This window comes from Sorex fumeus, unplaced genomic scaffold (assembly GCF_029834395.1).
Source record: "Sorex fumeus unplaced genomic scaffold, SorFum_2.1 ptg000002l, whole genome shotgun sequence".
Taxonomy (NCBI): Eukaryota; Metazoa; Chordata; class Mammalia; order Eulipotyphla; family Soricidae; genus Sorex; species Sorex fumeus.
In genome coordinates, this window is record NW_026606059.1 from 6,036,828 (window position 1) to 6,056,961 (window position 20,134).

At 53.2% G+C, this 20,134-nt stretch overlaps 1 protein-coding gene across 2 annotated transcripts in view; it reads left to right on the forward strand.

The window, feature by feature from the left end:
* Positions 1–15,684, forward strand: part of LYN (LYN proto-oncogene, Src family tyrosine kinase) — a 123,142-nt gene extending 107,458 nt beyond the window's left edge. For both annotated transcript variants that reach the window (XM_056107440.1, XM_056107483.1), the window contains exons 11-13: positions 8,488–8,641; positions 9,825–9,956; positions 15,039–15,684. In XM_056107440.1, coding sequence (XP_055963415.1) covers positions 8,488–8,641; positions 9,825–9,956; positions 15,039–15,241 — 489 coding nt within the window. In that variant the 3' untranslated portion in view covers positions 15,242–15,684. The remainder of the gene's footprint in view (positions 1–8,487; positions 8,642–9,824; positions 9,957–15,038) is intronic.
* The last annotated feature ends 4,450 nt before the right edge of the window (positions 15,685–20,134 follow it).

Sequence of the window (20,134 nt, forward strand, 5' to 3'; positions counted from 1 at the left end):
GGAGTTGTATCCCACATCACGTGAGTCCCGCCTAGACTTGAGGCTGAGGCTTTTTAGATATCGCTCACGCCTCTATCAGCACGTCTGGTGATGCAAATCCATCCCTCCTTGAAAACTGTAGCCTGGATCATGGAGAAAATCACCAATGAGGATGCATGACTCGGTGCTTCTGAAACTTTGGGGTGGGTTTAACATTTTGGAACTGAAAAAAAAATGAATTTGTAAACTGCAGAGCACTGTAGGTCTGAGAACCCACCTTGTCTGTCTGAAGTGGCATGGATGTAAACATCTGGTGTATGTGTGCGTTTGTGTGTGTGTGTGTGTGTGTGGGTGTGTGCGCGCACTTGGCAGAACGGGACAAGCTGACGGAGATAGCTGTTGTTCTTTCCACGCTATGGGGCTTCTGAAACCTTTCCATGGGGTTGCACGCATGTGTGTGTACATGCAGATCACACACATGAAGTCATGCATCTAGACATGGACATATCCCAACACAGCCACCCGCTGGCCACCCAGGAAGGTTTGCTGAGGCTACCTGGAGAAGCCGGGCTAGGAGAGGCCGTGCCTTTCTGACTAGCCCTGGTCCCCAGTCGGCGTGCTGGGGAGGGCACCGCATGTGTGGAGGTTGAGGCAGGCCTGCACAGCTTCCTGTGCCATGCCCACGCCCGAAGCCCCTTGGTCCCCGCCGCCGGTGGGGCTTCATTGAGGCTGCTAGTTTGCTGCTCTGGCGTCTGAAGGTCGGACTGACCTTTAACTGGGAAACATCCTCCTGAACTTTTCCTTGGGGCCAGAGCTGGCGTCCGGTGCAAATGCCTGGGGTGTCTCGGAACTCACTTGTCGGGAAGTTCCTCTGTCCCCCCAGAGCAGAACAACACACACACACACACACACACACACACACACACCAATATCAGACACACATATGTATATACATGCATGCATACATGTAACTATACACATTGATATCACTGCACACATATACACACGTACACATGCATAGGATACATATATACACAATAAAACATATCGACTGTCCTCCCCTTATTCATCGATTTGCTCGAGCGGGCCCAGTAATGTCTCCGTCGTGAGACTTCTTGTTACTGTGTTTGGCATATCGGATATGTCACGGGGAGCTTGCCAGGCTCTGCCCTGCGGGCGAGATACTCTCGGTAGCTTGCCAGGATTCTCCAAGAGGGGCGGAGGAATCGAACCCGGCTCGGCCGGGTTGGCTGCGTGCAAGGCAAACGCCCTACCTGCTGTGCTATCGCTCCCGCCCAAAACATATCGACGCATGCATTACACCAATATGCACATAGATACATGCACATATATCAATAAAAAGTAAGTAAAAGTAAAGGCCCTCCCGTTGATCGTCGACTTGCTTGAGCGGGCCCAGTAACGTCTCCATTGGAGACTTTGTTGTTACTGTGTCTGGCATATCGAATACTCTCGGTAGCTTGCCGGGCTCTCCGAGAGGGGCGGAGGAATCGAACTCGGGTCGGCCATGTTGGCCGCTTGTAAGGCGAACGCCCTACCGCTGTGCTATCGCTCACATGTATAAACACATAAACATGCCACATATATCTCGCCCACACGGCAAAGCCTGGCCAGCTCCCCGTGTCGTATTCCATATGCCAAACACAGTAACAACAAGGCTCACAATTTGTTGTGAGACCTTAGTGGTGCCCGCTCGAGCAAATCGATGAACAACAGGGGGACAGTGCAGTGCTATATATAAACTCATACATACACACTCACTCATGCATGCATGCACATACGTGGACATATATCAGTACACACACATACATGCACACATCCATCCATACACCCATTTACACATACGCCATCAGAGGGAGAAAATACGTATTTCCACTAAAATGGGCCAGAGAGATAATACAAAGCTTAAGGCATTTGCCTTGCAGAGCCCAGCTGTGATGCCGAGTACTTACTGATGGTCCCTCAGGCACCCCCAGAAGTGACCCCTAAGCACAGAGCCAGAAGTAAGCCCTGAGCATGGCTGGGCAGCCCGCCCCCCCCCCCCAACATCCTCCTTCCCATCCCCTCCCCCACGCAAAAAAAGAGGAACTAAGAAGTTGCTCAATCGTTGCCCTGCTGGAGCAGAATCCGAGAAATGCAAAGCACATCTACACCCCGCTCCGTGGATTTGAAGCCAGAGCTATGAAAACATCACTCAAGTTATCTTCTCTCTTGGCTGTTTTCGTGCTAGGCGGGGAGGATGTTGTTTCGCTCGGGTTTCTAATCATTCCGCATTCAGACTCGGGTGGAGTTAGACCAGCTCCAAGACGGGAGGTGCTTTCAGCCTTGGCACCGGCGTTAAGCTCTCCCCATCGTGAGAGGTGAAAAAGAACCTCCTCAGTTAATGTGAAAACGTGAAGAGGAACTGCATTTCCCAGCGCTGTCATGAAGCCCCACCAGCAGGGGCCATTTTTTTCAGTTTTTAGAACTGAAAAAAAATGAATTTGTAAACTGCAGAGCACTGTAGGCCTGAGTACCCACTGAGCTGGTTTCAGAAAGATGCCACCAGAACCCCTTCCCTCGGAGCCCTGTGAGGAAGGGAGCGCCACTCGCTGAGCGAGGAAAGGTTCCAGCCCAGGACATCTGTTCCGAGCTCCTGCCCACTGAGATGCGGCCAAGGTGCTCCTGCCTGCCCCCAGCCCCTACTGACCCCAGCCTGGGCCCCTCCTCCACCGGTCACCTGCAGCTCCTGACTCAGCTCTCTACCGCCCCCTGGTGGCAGGACTCACTTGCCCCAGGCATCCACCGGGGCACTTGTTTATAAACAGAGCTAAAGGTTTTGTTCCAATTTACGTAGAACTTTAAACCCTGAGATGGTTTAAGTTTAGATGTTTATAAACTCCCCGAGGGCTTCTCTGCTTTCACATGCGTGTTGAGTCGGGCGTGTTGAGTCGGGCGTTTGGGTTCTAGCTGAATAGATTTGGGGACAGAGTCCAAATTGCTGCATTCCGACAACAAACTTCCCCCTGACATCACGGCGGCCGCTGACCCGGGATCCCAACTGGTGTCCCAGGCCTCCACTTGGACTCATGTGGCTCACACCAGGCCCCGCTCCTGCAGGTTCAGGTGAGAACCAGGGAGTGACGTTTAAAAGCTCCCGGGGTAGCCAGCCGCAGTTGAGAAATATTGACTTATGAGTTACAGAATGGAATTTAACCACCAGAGGCACGGAAGGGGAAATTGAACTCGCTTGCAGAGCACTGCGCTCACCTGTGAAGGACTCTGGGAAAGTAATTTCCTTCCCACCCGGACAGATTCCTAAAGGGAATTATCGTTATTGCTTTTTCACGGCATCTTGGGGTAGTTTGGATGAAAGAGCATTTTCCTGCTTCGTTTTAGCCTGGTTGTTTTCATTCCGACGGTCTCAACCTCATCCAAGGCCAGAAAATAATAGATCATCCATCTTATTTCGCTCCTTCGAGTCATGGGGCAAAATTGGCTTTAAATCTAACCCTGCGTTCCAGGGGCCTGAGGAACAGCACAGTGGGTAGGGTGTTGGCCTTGCCCACGGCTAACTGGGTGACTGTGTTCAAGCCTCAGCACCCCGCATGGTCTCCCAAGGCCACCAGCAGTAATTCTTGAGCAGGAATAACCCTTGAGCACCGCTGGGTGTGGCACCGAAACAAAAATTAAATAAACCTTTGTTCTGTTTAGCATCTTTTGAACCATTGTCCTAGCCCCCCGCCCCCCGCGCCCAGTTAGCATCTTTGAAGTGGTAACCTCACTACTCCGAACCCGAGCTTCTTCAGCGGCGGCTCAGGACCCCACCAAGGGTCACGGAAGGGACCGCAGAGGCCATGAAAAAAATCTGGCAACAGTAAAGTCTCTGAATATGCAGTGTGACCAAAACGGAGTCACGCTCAGATGCGGAATGAATCCTAGGGGTCTCGAGTGGAAAAAGTTCTGGAAATCTCATGTTGGAAATTGTAGCCCCCAAGAGAACCAAGGGTGGTCCCTGGGGAATGAGGACATCTCGGCTATTACGAAGGTTTGGGCCCACCACCCTTGATCTATCTGAAAAAATACTGTCTTTGTAGCTAATTTCCCCGGTTCAGGAGAAATTCGCTCATTTATTTATTTATTTATTTATTTTTGCTTTTGGGGTCACACCTGGCGATGCACAGGGGTTCCTCGTGGCTCTGCACTCAGGAGTTACTCCTGGCGGTGCTCAGGGGACCATATGGGATGCTGGGAATCGAACCCGGGTTGGCCACGTGCAAGGCAAATGCCCTACACACTGTGCTGTCTCTCCAGCCCCGAAATTCACTCATTTAAATTGAATCATAATTTTTCCAAATGGGGTTGCAGGGCAGAGCTGAGGAAACGTTCTAGACAAACTAAGCTTTTCTGTACTTCCTGGGTGGTTGTCTGGAATTCTAGCCAGGAGTGTTTGAGCAGAGACTTGCTCTTCCAGATATCATGAGAGGAAACTTCAGAAGTCTATCTCTGTCTTCTCAGGAAAGAAGGCCTTTTCTCAATGGGAAGTAAGTTCTAGAAGCAACTAGTTATCTGGTCGGTTCTAAGCTCTCTTGACGCTCAGTGTCGAGACCCAACTCGGTGTGAACCCTGCTTCTCTCTGGGGCGGCTTTTCACCAGGTCCTTGAACTTCTCTGAGCCTCGTTGTATGTCTGTATCACGGAAATGGGGAACACTTTTACCTGGTTGGCTCGTTAGCCCATAGAAACAAGAAGAAAGTCAAACGGTGCCAGCTAGAGAGTAAACGTTCGCCGAGTGATGCTATGAACACCCACCCGCTCCCCTAGCAACCTACAGTCACCTACAGGTGTAGCAAAATATCCTTGCCACAAAGCAGTTTGCTGGGTCCGCCAGATTTGAGCTGCTCCATTAACTCCTTCCCCAGCGGGGCCTTCTGAAGACGCTGCGGGCGCAGAGGAAGCCCTTCTGAGTCTTGGCATGTGCGCTATGTGACAGCCCTTTCTCGCTGCTGCCGACCGCCAGGGGTGGTCGCGGGAAAGGAGAGACTGTTCCGTGGAAGACAACTTGATCCTGGATTCGTTAGCGCAGCGGCCTCTGATTCCTTCCTGCTGTTGTGAAATGCAGCTGGGTTTGCTTTAGCCAAAGTAAACACAACAATTGGGGGCAGCGGGAGAGGAGGGTTTTCTTGTTTAAAGGAGCAGCCCAGGGGCTGGAGCAATAGCACAGCGGGTAGGGCATTTGTCCTGCATGCACGCAGCCAACCCGGGTTCGATTCCCAGCATCCCATATGGTCCCCGTGAGCACCGCCAGGAGTGATTCCTGAGTGCAAAGCCAGGAGTAACCCCTGAGCATCGCCGGGTGTGACCCAAAAAGCAAAAATATATATATAAAAATAAAAAAAAATAAAGGAGCAGCCCAGGGAGAGGAAGAACGAGTGAGCGAACCAGCAGGGCCACGGTCCTTCGTGATCCCATGGCAGGTCATAGCAGAGAGCTACAATTTTGCTCCCCGTGTCCATTGTGTGTCCAGCTTGGCTGATGCACTTGTTTTGAATCCTGGTCTCGGCGAGTACAATACTATTATTATTGTTTGAAATATGAACTCCGAAAAGCACTCAGACACGGCCAGGAGCGCCAAAGTAAACTGGGCCCATTGCAACTCTGTCATTATGTCAGAGAGTCGCCTTGAAAAACGCATCCAGGTTTGTGTAAAGATGGAACTTGGTCTGGGTGTGCCGGGAGCATTCACAAGTTCCAAGAGTCCGAAGGAGCTGGGGATTAAAATCGGTGACCAAAGGGCCGGACGGAGCGATAGCACAGCGGGGAGGGCGTTTGCCTTGCACGTGGCTGACCTGGGTTTGATTCCCAGCATCCCATATGGTCCCCTGAGCACTGCCAGGAGTAATTCCCGAGTGCAAAGCCAGGAGTCACCCCTGTGCATCACTGCATCACTGGGTGTGACCCAAAAAGAAAAAAAAAATCGGTGACCAAGAGTGAGGGAGGTGTTCCCCATGGCCAGATCTCAGAGGCCTTTTCCGTGTCAGCAGTTAAACAGCTGTGTGACTGACCCTCATCTCTGGAGGAGGGTCTGTACCGTTTCTGATGGCACCTGCCAGCTGCTCTGACACACCTCAGTTGTGTTTGCGTCTAGCGTCCACTGCCTCCCTAGTTTGTATCTGGTTGCAGGCTTTATGCGAGTGCCAGATGGGGGCGCACGCCCCCTGAGCCACTCGAAGGATTCACATTGTTGTTGGGCCCCGTGGGTCCACACCGGAGGTGCAGGGACGTGGGACAGGACCCACTGGTGGAGGAAGAGGAGGCAGGAGAGGCCTGTCAGAGGAGGCCACCTGTCAGTGAAGTGGCCCCGGGGGATGCCAGGTGCAGAGACCCAGAGCCTGGGTGTGCTGAGGAGTGTGGAGGTCCAGGTGGATGGCAGGTCCCCTTCCCCGCTGTGTCCTGGAGCCCAGACGTGCTCTGAGACTCGCCTGAGGGAATGACCTGCATGGACAGGGGACTTGGGCACTCTTGTCCAAGGCTGCAGTGGGCCAAACCGCTGTGGAAGGGAAGCGGGTTGAGGTGCCCCCAGGGAGGGGGCTCCCCTCCCCTAGCAGGCAGAGGGTCTCGCCTGGCCCGGCCTCACCCCCACCGCTCCGGGGCCCACAGGTAGTTCTCGGTCGCAGAAGATGCATCGCATCCGATTGGCGCGTCCACTCTTGTCTTTGAACTCGGACTGTCTCTGCTTGAGGCAGTGCTCCTTGGGCACCTGACTGACGTGAGCCGCGGGGTCAGTGGCACGGGGAGGGCAAAGTAGGGAAGGATACTGTGATGGTCGGACCCTGGGTCCACCAGGATCATTTGCCACGTTCCTGTCGCAGATACAGCAACGGAGCAGCATCTTACTCTGGTTGTGTTAGACCGGGACGTTCTCTAAAGCACTTTCTTCGGCTCAGGGCAGTCAGTGCTCCCGTCCCGGAGGCTCTGGAACACCCCCAGAAATGACAAAGTTGGGGGGCTGGAGTGATAGCACAGCGAGTAGGGCGTTTGCCTTGCACGAGGCCGACCCGGGTTCGATGCCCAGCATCCCGTAGGGTCCCCCGAGCACCGCCAGGAGTCATTCCTGAGTGCAGAGCCAGGAGGAACCCCTGTGCATCATCGGGTGTGATCCAAAACACGGAAAAAAAAAAAGCAGTGAGCTGCCATTTCCACCCCCACCCCACCCTGTGATTGGAGGAAGTGTTGGCTTCTGTCTGACCCCCCATCTCGTGACTGTGCTTGAGGCAGGCCTGGGGCCCCAGGTCCCGGGATGTGGCGTGCTGCTTCTTTCTGGAGGCTGACGCTCGGTCACGGCTGACCAGGGACTCTCCTGGAGACCCCAGTCACTTCTTTGTCCTGGCTTGTCGCTTTCTCTTGAAAATCTGGGAATTCACATCTTCATGTAAGAACAGGACACGAAGCTGCTGAAGGACTTGTTGCTCCTGTGCTCTCCCTCCCTCCCTCCCTCCCTCCCTCCCTCCCTTGATCCCTCCCTCTCTCCCTCCTTCCTTCCCTCTGTCCCTCTCTCACTCCCTCCTTCGCCTCCCTCCCTCCTTCCTTCCCACCCTCCCTCTCTCACTCCCTCCTTCCCTCCCTCCTTCTCTTTCCCTCTCTCCCTCTCTCTCCCACCCTCTCTCCTTCCATCCCTCCCTCTCTCCCTCCCTCCCTCCCTCCCTCCCTCCCTTGATCCCTCCCTCTCTCCCTCCTTCCTTTCCTCTGTCCCTCTCTCACTCCATCCTTCCCCTCCCTCCACCCTCCCTCTCTCACTCCCTCCTTCCCCTCCCTCCACCCTCCCTCTCTCACTCCCTCCTTCCCTCCCTCCTTTCCTCCCTCCTTCTCTCTTTCCCTCTCTCCCTCTCTCTCCCACCCTCTCTCCTTCCATCCTTCCCTCTCTCCTTCCCTCCCTCTCTCTCCCACCTTCCCTCTCTTGCTCCCTCCTTCCCTCCCTCCCTTCCTCCCCCTCTCCCTCTCTCCTTCCTTCCCTCCCTCCCTCTCTCTCCCACCCTCCCTCTCTCGCTCCCTCCTTCCCTCCCTCCCTTCCTCCCCCTCCCTCTCTCCTTCCCTCCCTCCCTTCCTCCCCCTCTTCCTCCTTCCTTCCTTCCCTCCCTCTCTCTCTCCCTTCCTCCCTCCCTCCCTCTCCCTCCCTCTCCCACCATCTCTCCTTCCCTCCCTTCCTCCCTCCCTCCCTCTTTTTCCCTCCCTCTCTCTCTCCCTCCTTCCGTCCCTCCCTCCCTCCCTCTCTCTCTCTTTCTCACTCTCTCTCTCTCTGTCTCAAAAAAAAAAAAAGAACTTGTTGAGAAGTGATTTCCAGTATTGGAGTTGGGGAGGGGGGTGTCATCTCAACGTTTACTCTCCACATTTGAAAATCAAATGGTCAGAATCTGCGGGCTCAGGCCCTCGGGCCAGGACGCGTTCGCCAGCATCCCTTGCGGGCGCTCTGCCACTCTCCCCCGAATGCTGACCAGAGCGGGCTCTGTTTCAGATCGCCGAGGGAATGGCCTACATCGAGCGGAAGAACTACATCCACCGAGACCTGCGCGCAGCCAACGTCCTGGTTTCCGACTCGCTGATATGTAAGATCGCTGACTTCGGCCTGGCTCGGGTGATCGAGGACAACGAGTACACAGCCAGAGAAGGTGGGTCCCGGCCAGCGGTCCCAAAGCAGCCCGAGCCCTCGCTGAGAGAACTGATGAGTCCCTTGCATCCGAGAAGAATCCCTTTGGTAGAATAACCCCAAAGCGGACCGGACTTGTCTGTTTAAATGTGGTTTTACTGTGACTTTTTTTTCCATTCCTTTCCTTCCATCTCAGTGCTCGGGGAGTACCCCCGGCAGTGCTGGAAACCCGTAGTGTTGAGAAGTAACCCCGTTTGCGACGTCCAAGCACAGTTTCCTCAGGAGAGCGAGGCCCCATGCCTAGTATTGGGCTTCAAGAAGACTGTCAGGGGCCAGAGCAGTAGTACAGCAGGTGGGGCATTTGCCTTGCACTCAGCCGACCTGGGTTTGATCCCCGGCATCCCATATGGTCCCCTGAGCACCGCCAGGAGTAATTCCTGGGTGCAGAGCCAGGAGTCACCTTTGAGCATCCCTGGGTGTGGCAGAAAGAGAGAGAGAAAAAGAGGAAGGGAGGGAGGGAGGGAGGGAGGGAGGGGGGAGACGGGAAGAGAAAGAAGGAAAGAAAGAAAGAAAGAAAGAAAGAAAGAAAGAAAGAAAGAAGAGAAAGAGAGAGCGCAGGGGGGAGAAGGATCGCCAAGGGCCAGGAGGAGTCTTCAAAGCACATATCTGGGCCGCAGAGAGAGCCCAGGAAGTAAGTCCCTTGTTTTGCACACAGTCCAGCACCTCAGATGGTCACCCAAGTCCCCTGAGCACAGAGCCAGTAAGCCCAGGCTCTGCTGGGTGTGACGCCCCCTCCAAAAAAAAGAATATATGCATCCAGAGCTATTTTTATTCCCCATGAACATAGTATGGGTTTATTAGGAAAAATCTGAATATCAGTAATTGCAGTGTGTTAGGGACTGACATAGAGAGACCGACACGCGAGCTGAGAATAAGGGCCTGGACTCTGTCGTGTGTCTCTCTCTCTCCCGTGTGTCTAAGGGAGTTCAAGAGGGCTTTTCTGGAAGGATGGCGCAGACGCTGCATCTCAAGAGAATACCCCAAAGGGAACCCCAGGGGGACCAGCCTCTCGGCACACTCTGGGCCCTGTTTTGTGCTGTGTCTCCGGTGCCTCTTTGAGATGGCGACTGCTGCGGAGGGTCCCTGCGCCCACCGGCTTTTGTTTCGGCTCAGACACTCAAGTAAGGCTCCTGTCTCTCCCCTAGGTGCTAAATTCCCCATCAAGTGGACAGCTCCAGAAGCCATCAACTTCGGCTGTTTCACCATTAAGTCCGACGTGTGGTCCTTTGGCATTCTCCTCTACGAAATCGTCACCTACGGGAAAATTCCCTACCCAGGTACTGTCTACTTACCGATTTCCAGTCCAGTGATAAACGGAGGGGAGGCGGGGAGCAGTGAAATCGCAGGAGGCCGTGATGGAGAGAGCGGCCCACAGGGAGGGCACTTGTCTTGACCGTGGCAGACCTGGGTTCAATTCCCAGCATCCCGTGTGGTGCCCTGAGCACCTCCAGGAGTGATTCCCGAGGGCCAGACCCCCGAGCATCGCCAGGTGTGACCCAAAAGCAACAACAACACAAATGCAGGAGACCAAAAAAAAAAACAGACCTATTGAGCTACTAAGTGGTCACAGCTTGATTTTGATCCTTCTTGGAAAGAAATTCTAAGACCTTCTCTGCCTCTTGTTTGACTGCGTGCTTACTCTTTTTCTTCACTGATTATTTCCGTCACTTCCTTCGAATGCTAGAACACACTTGCCGTCATCGCAGTATTGTGCAGTGAGCGACACGGGGGTTTGCAGAGGGACTCATGCTTTGCCGGTGCAGTTAGGAAACACCTAGACGTGGGGAGTGGCGAGGCTTTGGGATGATGCGTTTTGAGACAAAGGTTTGCGTGCAGTGCTCTGGAACCTTCCACCCAGGGACGAACCGCGTCTGTCTCTCATCAGCCCTCCAAAGCGCTCAGTGTCTGGGGTGACCGCGTGCTACCCCGGTTCTCAGATGCCCAGAGCCCTCCTGGCTGCACTCTGCCCGGCCTCTTTCCGCCGCCTTCTGTGCAGGCTGGGTTTGTTCATCGCTGGGGAAGGTGATTTTCAAACCAAGTTTCCCGTGTCCACGCCATCCCCATAATCAAGACAGTACCCAAGGGTGCAGTCCCGGTCAGGGTGGCCGTCGGGAGGGGCAGCCCCAAGCCCTGCCCGGAAGCTGCCTTGCAGTGGGGAGCAGCCCATGATGGGTGACGTGCACGGCCCCATGGGCAGGTGAAATGTGCAGTGTAGGGGACAGCACCGGCCAGGGGCCCATGGGAGCAAGGCTGGGGACACGGGCCCTGTCAGAAACCCAGTCGGCAGGAGACTGGCGGCACCTGGGGATGTGACACAGGCCTCAGGGAGGATTTGCTGAGTGGTGTTTTTTTTGTTGTTGTTGTTTTGTTTTTTTTTTTAATTGCATCACCATGAGATGCAGTTACAAAGCTTTCATGTTTGAGTTTCAGCCATACAACGATCGAACACCCATCCTTCCACCAGTGCACATTCCCCACCGCCAATGTCCCCAGTATAACCCCCAACCCAACCCTCCCCCTGCCTCCATCTCTCTCTCTCTCTCTTTCTCTCTCTCTGTCTCTCTCTCTCTCTCTCTCTCTCTCTCTCTCTCTCTCTCTCTCTCTCTCTCTCTTCCTCTCTCCCCCATACTCTACTTTTGGGCACTGTGGTTTGCAATACAGATACCGAGAGGCCGTCACGTTTGGTCCCTTCTCTACTTTCAGCACACATCTCCCACCCCGAGCGATCCCCCCAACCCTCATTGACTTAGTGATCCCGGTGATCCCTTCTCCATCCCAGCTGCCTTCTCCCCCCGCCCATGAGGCAGGCCTCCAGGCATGGAGCAACATGAGGATGTGCTGAGTGGGTGAGAGACTCACCCTTGCCATTCCACCCCCACTCCCCAGACCCCTGAAGTCTCTTCCCCGTTTTATCTCCACAAACTCAACTCCGCTGCCACCTCGACGTGGAATGGTGTGGAGTCGCTCCCTTGGTGTCCACAGGATGTTCTGGAACTTCCTTGGACTGTGGCCTGGGTGTTCAGGAGTGTCTCCTCAGCCTCTGCCCTCCGTTTCCCGTCTCTGCCCGCGCTTCTCCCCACCCCGCCCCCCTCTGCTGGGCCTGCTGCCCCCAGCAGTTTCTCTCCTCAGGACTTCCCGGGGCAGGACTTCACCAGGCCTCCTGCGGGCAGCGCCCTGGCCACAGAGCCTGGAGTTTCCGCCCCCTCCCAGATCACGCCCCTCCTTTCTTTGCTGAGGAGGGAGCTCGAGGCTCTGTCAGAGATGAGCCCAGGGTCATGCTTTTGACTCAGAGCAGGGCTGCGGCCCGAGTGACAGTCCAGCTGGGAGGGCATTGGCCCTGCACGAGGCCGACCCGGGTTTCATTCCCAGCATCCAGTGTGAACCCCCAAACACCGCCAGGAGTAATTCCTGAGCTCAGAGCCAGGAATAACCCCTGAGCATCACCAGGAGTGACCCCAAAAGAAAAAATATAAAGCAGAAATGGGGGCTAATAAAAGAGCTTCATTTCACTCTCAAAATAACCCTAGAATAATTTTGGGGTTTTTTGGCCACACCAAGAAGTACTTCTAGGTTACTCCTGGCTCTGCACTCAGAAATTATTCCTTTCAATGTTTGGGGGACCACATGGGATGCCAGGAATTAAACCCTGGTTGGCCTCATGCAAGGCAGGTACCTTACCCGCTGTATTATCTCTCTGACCCCCAAACTAGAATATTTATCTGTTGTTTAAATTTTTTTTAATTAATGTATTTTTTAATTGAATCACAGTGAGATGCCGATACAGATATCATACAGATGCAGACATTATTTCTTTTTGTTTTTCAGTGACAAAGTGTAGTTTTATTTTGTTGTTGTTTTTAAAGAAAAAAGAGAATGTTTTGTGCATGGGGGTTATTGGGATTTTTTCAGGTGTGTGTGTGTGTGTGTGTGTGTGTTTGCACTTAACAGAGAAAGGATGTTCGAAATGGCATGTTTCCTGAGGTGTTGTGTCTTCTGGGCTGTTTGCGATCCGATCAGACCAGCAGTTTTGTACCATGCATCAGAGTCAGGAGGCGTGGACACATCCAGCTTGGAGGCTTGTGCTGGCCACGGTGACGCTTGGGGAAGACAATAGTCTGTCTTTGGAGAGTAATGACCAGCAGGGGACTGTGGTCCTGGGTAATTCTACACACAAACACACGCACATGCACAGCGAGACACATGCACATGTACGTACAGACACGCTTACACGCGACGCACATGTGTGTTTACATAGCACATACGCACCCAGGCATGTTTTTTGCACAGAGACTCACGCGTGCTCATTTGCGTGTGCACACGTTCAAGACCATCACGGTTTCTACAACCGCAGATTTCCATCTGCTGCCGATCGCTCCCCTTCCTCTTCCGTGTCTGCTGTTCCCGGTTGTGTCTGTCATCTAGACTTGTGCGCTGTTCCGGTGTCCCTTCCTGTTGCCCACCCCCTACCCTCCTGAGGGGTCCTCCTCTCTGGTCTGTGTGTCGCGGGACAGAGCTCGGTCTCCATCACCTCCATGTCTGGACTAGTGCCAGCTCAGCAGCCACGGAAGGGCACAGCCAAGCACAAATGGAAACTGACGGGCAGCCTCAGACGCTTTGCGTCCTGAGCTGTCAGAACCCAGCGACACCCCTGTCCGCTGAGGCAAACCCTCCGCCCTTCCTTCCACAAGGCTCCTTCTGCCCGGCGTGTCTACCTGCCCCTGGAGGGACAGACTTCCTGCAGCAGGAAGCCACCTAGCTTTTACCCTGAGGTGCTCTGCAGAGCTGGGAGAGTTGGGGGAACACGGAGGAATGAGGAAGGAACGTCTGCATCAAGCCTGTGTGACTCTCGGGAGTCGCCAGGAAGGAAGGGAGAGATGTGCTTCCACCGTGGTCCCACAAGTAGGCCTCACTGCAGCTTTAGGCATGCAGTGGACTCCTTGTCCACGAAGACCTCAGACCTGTGCCCTTGGTCCAGGTCGGGAGGAACAAGGGGGCTTGGCTGATCCCAAAACCCAGGCCAGAACTGAAGCGACATGATCTTATTCAGAGCAGGAAACGGGATGCAAGTCAGACCCGTGGCTAGGAGCCATTAGGGCAAATGAAATCTTCTGCTTAGAACATTCCACCTACACAAATATTTGAAGATGGGTTTCAGAAGCAGACAGGAGCCAAGTGAGTTCGCCACGTAAACAACGCTGGAGAGACCCTAACAAGGTCTATTTGAACCTTTCCGTTTCAGAGGCTGGCGCTGGGGCTAGAGCAATAGCACAGCGGGTAGGGCATTTGCCTTGCACGTGGCCGACCTGGGTTCGATTCCCAGCATCCCCTATGGTCCCCTGAGCACCGCCAGGAGTAATTCCTGAGTGCAGAGCCAGGAGTGACCCTTGAGCATCGCCAGGTGTGACCCAGAAAAGCAAAAACAAACAAAAAAGAAAACAAATCAAAAGCTGGTGCTCCTTCAAGGCAGGAGCTGAGCTCTGCTGAGTTGTCTTTCAGAGCTATGACTGGGTCAGGCCCCTGAGGCCCGGGTCCCGTGGGGAAGGTGAGGCCCAGGCAGAGGAGCAGACATTGCCCGGCCATGAACCAGGAAGGAGAGAGGCAGAACACACTTGGGCTCACACTCCACAGACGCGCACCGACTCCTCTGTGCACATGCACGTTCATTTGTTCTCTTCATCGTTATAAATTAGCATTAAGCGTACCAGCATCTCCGCTTTTCTTTTTCTTTTCTTTTCTTCTTGGCACTGTAACTTACAATGCTATTGACAGTAAGCTTTCGATTCATGCATTATTCCAACCCCACATCTTCCAGGAGACTGCCCCACAAAACCCACACCCCCAAAATCAATTATTTTCTTTTTGGGGGAGAAAGGGGTTGTCTGTTTTGGGAACACTCCTGGCACAGGGCTTACTCCTGCTCTGTGCTCAAAGATCACTCCTGGCTCTGTGCTCAGGGCTCACTCCCAGCTCTGTGCTTAGGGCTCACTCCTGGCAGGGCTTGGCAGCCCGCTTGCAGTGCTGGAACCACATCGGTTCTTTGGGGTTGCTATAAACAGCACAGAAAATGGAGAGATCCATTTTCTCACCGTTGGGGAGGTCAGAGCGTGAGCTGGGGCGTCGGCAGCCCTGGTATCTCCTGAGGCCTCCCCGAGACCTCGGACGACTTTGTCCTCTGTCGCATCCATTGTTCATCTGCATCCTCCCTTCCCCTACGGGTACAGAGGGATGGAAGTGATGCGTTCTCTCGAACGCCCTAACAGCTAGAGACAGTGGTTTCCTGAGGCTCGGGGTTCGGGGACGATGCAGGGGGCGCCTCGCTGAGCCCCGGGTGGGTCTAACGTCTCGGGTCTGCTTCCCAGGGAGGACCAACGCGGACGTGATGACCGCCCTGTCGCAGGGCTACCGCATGCCGCGCATGGACAACTGCCCCGACGAGCTGTACGACATCATGAAGATGTGCTGGAAGGAGAAGGCGGAGGAGCGGCCCACCTTCGACTACCTGCAGAGCGTCCTCGACGACTTCTACACGGCCACCGAGGGCCAATACCAGCAACAGCCCTAGAGCCCTAGGTGGTCCCCGCTCAGGGGCCGGCCCTGCCTCCCGGGAACTCGGTCCCTGCCCTGCCCGCCGGCGCCCGCCTGCCTCGCTGTGCCGACAGTCAGACCCCACCTTCGTAGGCGAGAACCTCTGCCCCATGCCCTTGGCTGGCTCGTGTTTACAACCGGGGTGCGAGCCCAGGTCCTGCGGTCAGCCCGCCCAGGGCCCAGCAGCCACGGAAGGACACTCGTTTCTTAAGCAGATGCCCTCAAGGACATTTCTCTGATTTTTCTCTGTGCTTTGGCTGATCCGTTTAGAAAGTTACTAACCTGACCTGTTAGCGCTTGCAGGTGAAACAGATGCTTAAATAAAACAAAGTCAACCCCATAAAGTGTTTTCTGGATCCTGGCGATTGATCCAGAATCAGAGACCGCCAGCTTCTTCCTTCCGTGGACACAGCTCGGGCCCCCAGCCTCGGCCTCCGCATTCTCGGTGACGTGCCCACTGCCACCCCTGCCCACGAGGACGCCCTCCCTTAAACTCCCGCAGAGAGAACAGACACCAGACGCTGCCGCCCTTGAGAAGAGCCGATTCCGATGCTTCTCCATCTCACGATCCCGTCTGCAGAGACGTTTTCTTTGGACGCTGTCGTTCCAGGAGACACGTAGGGTCCTCCCCAGCCTAAGAATTCTCTTCTCGATTCAGATGATTTGGACACTGTGTTAAGGGTCCTGTGTTAATTTTAGTTCTACGCTTGAAAGTAAAAGTGCCAGTCTTCGGAACTATTTTTTGGTTCAGCATCCTTTTCGAAATTGTTGTAAGATGCGATGCCCATTTTCGTGAGACTATTTATACATGGATAGGAAGGAATGATAAGGCGCATAAGTCACGAGCACAGAGACAAGAGATTCGGCTGACTGGGTTTTTCTACTGTAGACTTCGAATGCAAAATGTTCTGTCACTTAACGCTGTCGTGTATATACTAATATTTCTAGTTTCTGGTTTTATTTTAATATACCTGGATAATAACATCTCAAGATTTTTACTTGTGTTTAATGTTTTCAGGTTTCTTTCTTTTTATTTTTTTTTTCAAGATGAAAAATGAACACCAAGGGTCGTGGGGGATGAACCGTGATTCCACAGAGTTACTTAGGATAAAGAGCGCGTCAACAGAAGTTCGACTTTTGAACAATTTCAGATTGGAAAATTGAGGGCCCTGGTGCCCTGATGCGGCCCTGAGGCCCGAACACACTTTCTGATGTCTGAGCAGTTATTTCAAGTAACTTCAGCAGGAGCCAGTAGTCTTTCACTCTGTTAGTGTTGGCTAGACCTCAGCTGTCACGGGGGAACAAGAAAACATTCTCCTTCCCCCCTAAATTTTAACTTCCTCTCCATGGGAACATTTTCCATATTCCAAAATACTCAAAATTCTCCATTCACAAGTGCCTTCATCGCAGACACAGAATCTTGTCATCTGGCGTCAGCAGCCAAGGTACGTGCGCTCCACGGAGAGCTTCCTCCATCCGAACACCTGTCACCGTTTATTCTGCATCCTGCCTAACGTGCCCGTGCTGAGTGGAAAGAACCCATCAAGTAAAAAAAAAAAAATTGGAAGATTACTGGGTGTGTCTGTGTTTTGTTTCTCTTCTTTCTCCATCCTTTGGGCATTTCTGTTCGAACTCTCCTCTAGATAGAAAATGTTCATTTCCCTTCCCCCCCCCCCCGCCCCGAGTTTCCCTCGACCAGCTCCCGCCTCGACACTCTGGTGTGTGCTCAGATCACGTGGTCCTGGGGGAGACCAGGCCGGATCGTCCTTTGGTTCTGGGCCTGCCTCTCCTGGTCATGGGCGGCCAATCCCTGGGTGGGGCAGAGGACTTACATCCGCACTTCCCAGGACGTGATTGAGAAGCTGAGAACCGTGATGTCTGCTCTGGGGCCGTGTACGTAGGCGTGTCGGTTTTCAGGCATTTCAGCGCTCGATGACAATTCAGCCAACAGCAGACTGCGAGCATGACACTGCCCCAGAGCGTACCATTACACCGTCTTGCGTGTTCACTCTGGATTTGAGTGATCACACAGACAGACCATCAGGCACAGTGGCCAGAGAGCTACTGACACCTCAGAGCACAGCCACACGTTAGGAACCCGGGATGACTCAACAAGCTCCCCAGATCACACTATGGGCTCAAGGCTGGGGGACAGCTCCTGCTGAGGAAGAGATGGGCCCTCACACTCTCACACGGCGTCCCGAGGTCGGATGCAGGGGCAGGGGAGGAAGGGGAAAGAGCGCCTTCACCTTTCTTACGAACTTGGAGCTCACTGGACCTCAAGGGAAACCCACGAGCTTGACGCCGCTGTCCCCAGGGAAGGCGCCCCCAAGCACACCTAAGTGCTTCCATGGGGCAGGTGACCCGCCTACGCCCCCTCTCAAGGGAAAGGCTTCACCACGGAGCGTCCCTGCTCGGGAGTATATAAGAGTCTGTACATGGGAACACCAGTCTGGGACGTTTCACTGAGTTCGAGCAAACGCTCTGCCCACAACTCAACTTTCCGGTCCCTGCTCTTGCCTTTTTTCTTTTTCTTTTTTTCTTCTTTTTTTCCTTTTTTGTTCTTGGGCTTCACCCATTGTGCTCAGGGCTCACTCCTGGCTCTGTGCTCAGAGCTCACTTCTAGCGGGGTGCAAATAAGCATGAGTTCCGAGACTTGAACCCAGGTCATTAGCACCGTGCCTTCCCGGCCAGAAGCATCTTTCAGATGAGACCATCCCACACTCCCGTTCCCCTGTGTCTCATTGCGTGGGAACACCAGTTCTCAACGTACGTTTTGACCCCCTGTCTCAGTGAAGACCAGCCGCGCCATTCTTCCCGGTGGAAACAGTGATCGGAACCATGATTGGAACCATGGAAATGGCGATCAGAAACAAACAAGGCACCAGGACGTTTCCCATTCGCTCAGTGCTCTCCTTTGTGCTCCGGCATTTTATAAAAATTCCCTCTATTTCACACAAGAGTCCTACCCAGAAGCTTCCGAGGGTATGTTCCCTGTTTTCATGGCTGAGAAACTGGGCACAATGGAGACGTCAGGGGAATGGCTGGCTCCGTGTCATGTCGATTCCTCATGAAATAACTTTCATATGGAATTTCCCTGCCTCTGTTGGGTGCCCCAAGTGGACAAAAGGAATTTCTTACAAAATGCTCAACTGGAGTCCGTACAGATGTGAAGGGAACTTCCTCCTAGTATTTTAGAAGAGAAATCATGCAGAAACTCAACTCACCACTCACATAATTCTTTTATTTTTCTAGACCACACCTGGCTGTGCCCAGGACTTACTTCTGGCTCTGTGCTCAGGAATCGGTCCTGATGAGGTTGCTGGGAATTGAACCCTGGTTGGCTGCATGCAAGGCAAGTGCCTTCCCTGGTGTACTATCTCCCTGGCCCCAACCGTACTTTGAAAACATTTCTAGATGCCATGCTTCTGAATAAAATTTTCTGATAGCATCTACGCTCCCATTTCATAACGTGGAAATAGATAAAACTGATAGAACTGTAACACAGTAAGTTCGAACCTGTTAGATATTCAGGAAGAAAGCTGCAATTTCAAAGCAGCAAAGTGGGCCAAAGAGAGAGTGCAGAGATTAAGGCACTTGCTTTGCACATGGCTGACCCCTTTTCAATGCCTAGCACCACACAAGTTCCCCGAGCACTGTCAGGAATGATCCCTGAGCACTGGCAGGTGTGACCTCACAACAAAGAAATAAAAGCTCTAATGTAAATAAGCCTCGATTTAATTTCCTTGTATTATGATTGTAACTTGTTTTCTGTGTTAGGGACCGAACCCAGGGCCTTGCATATCTTCTGGACGTGTCCATCACTGAGCCACGGGCAGGTCATTCCCTGTCCCTGTGCTCTTATGACTCTCCATCTATCGGGTCCCAAGGTGTGCTAAAATGTTACAAGCCAAGATGCCCATCCTACGATCTTGGGTATGTCCCTCAAAGCTGAAAATAATGGCAGCTGGCTAAGTGACCCTCGTCTCTCTGTGTCTGAGAAGAAAAAGGACAGAAATACTCCGGAGGATCAGCCATTATACAATACTCACATAGAACTTCCAGAAGCAATGATGGCTTTAGTCACACGCTCCAAGACGAAGCCCTGTCACAACACAAGAAAACAATTAGAGAACTTTTGTATCACTCACGCTGTGCATAGACACGTGGCTCATTCCCTGCCTGTTATTCTTTGGGTAAGATTTACTTCACCTTAATTGTTCACTTTGGTTGGGTTTTTCCCTTTAAGAGATTAATAGGATTGGGCCAAAGTGATAGTCGAGTGGCTGTAGCATTTGCCTTGCACACAGCCAACTCGGGTATGATTCCCTGAACCTCATATGATCCCCCAAGCCTGTCAGAAGTAATCCCCGAACAGAGTCAGGAGTAAGCTCTGAGCAAAGCAGGATGTAACCCCTCCCTGCTCCCCACCCCCCCACTCCCCCAAAAAAGCACATTCTCTATGTGTATCAAAGACTGTACTCTTAAAATAATGTAAGCTAAAAAAAAAATCAAAAGGTTAAGAAAAGCATAAGAGAAAAATCTATTTACAGAAACTAGAGACATAGTTAGGGCACAAGCCCGCATGTGGCTGACCCTGTGGATCGATATCACAGTGCTCCTATGAGCAGTGCTCGGTGCAGCGCATTGGTGACCCCCAAGCATGGCCAGTGGAGGTTGGGGGGACCCACGCCTCAGGCCCAGCAGCCTGTACCCTCACACAGCAACTCCCCTGCCAGTGAGCTGAGGTCACCCAAGGCCCCCTGAGCCTCCCGAGGCCCCCTGGGAGCCCATGCAACAAAGAAAAGGGTGTTTGCAGCACTGCATTGTGTCCATGGGGACCATGAGCTTAGATCATCTGCTTTTTTTT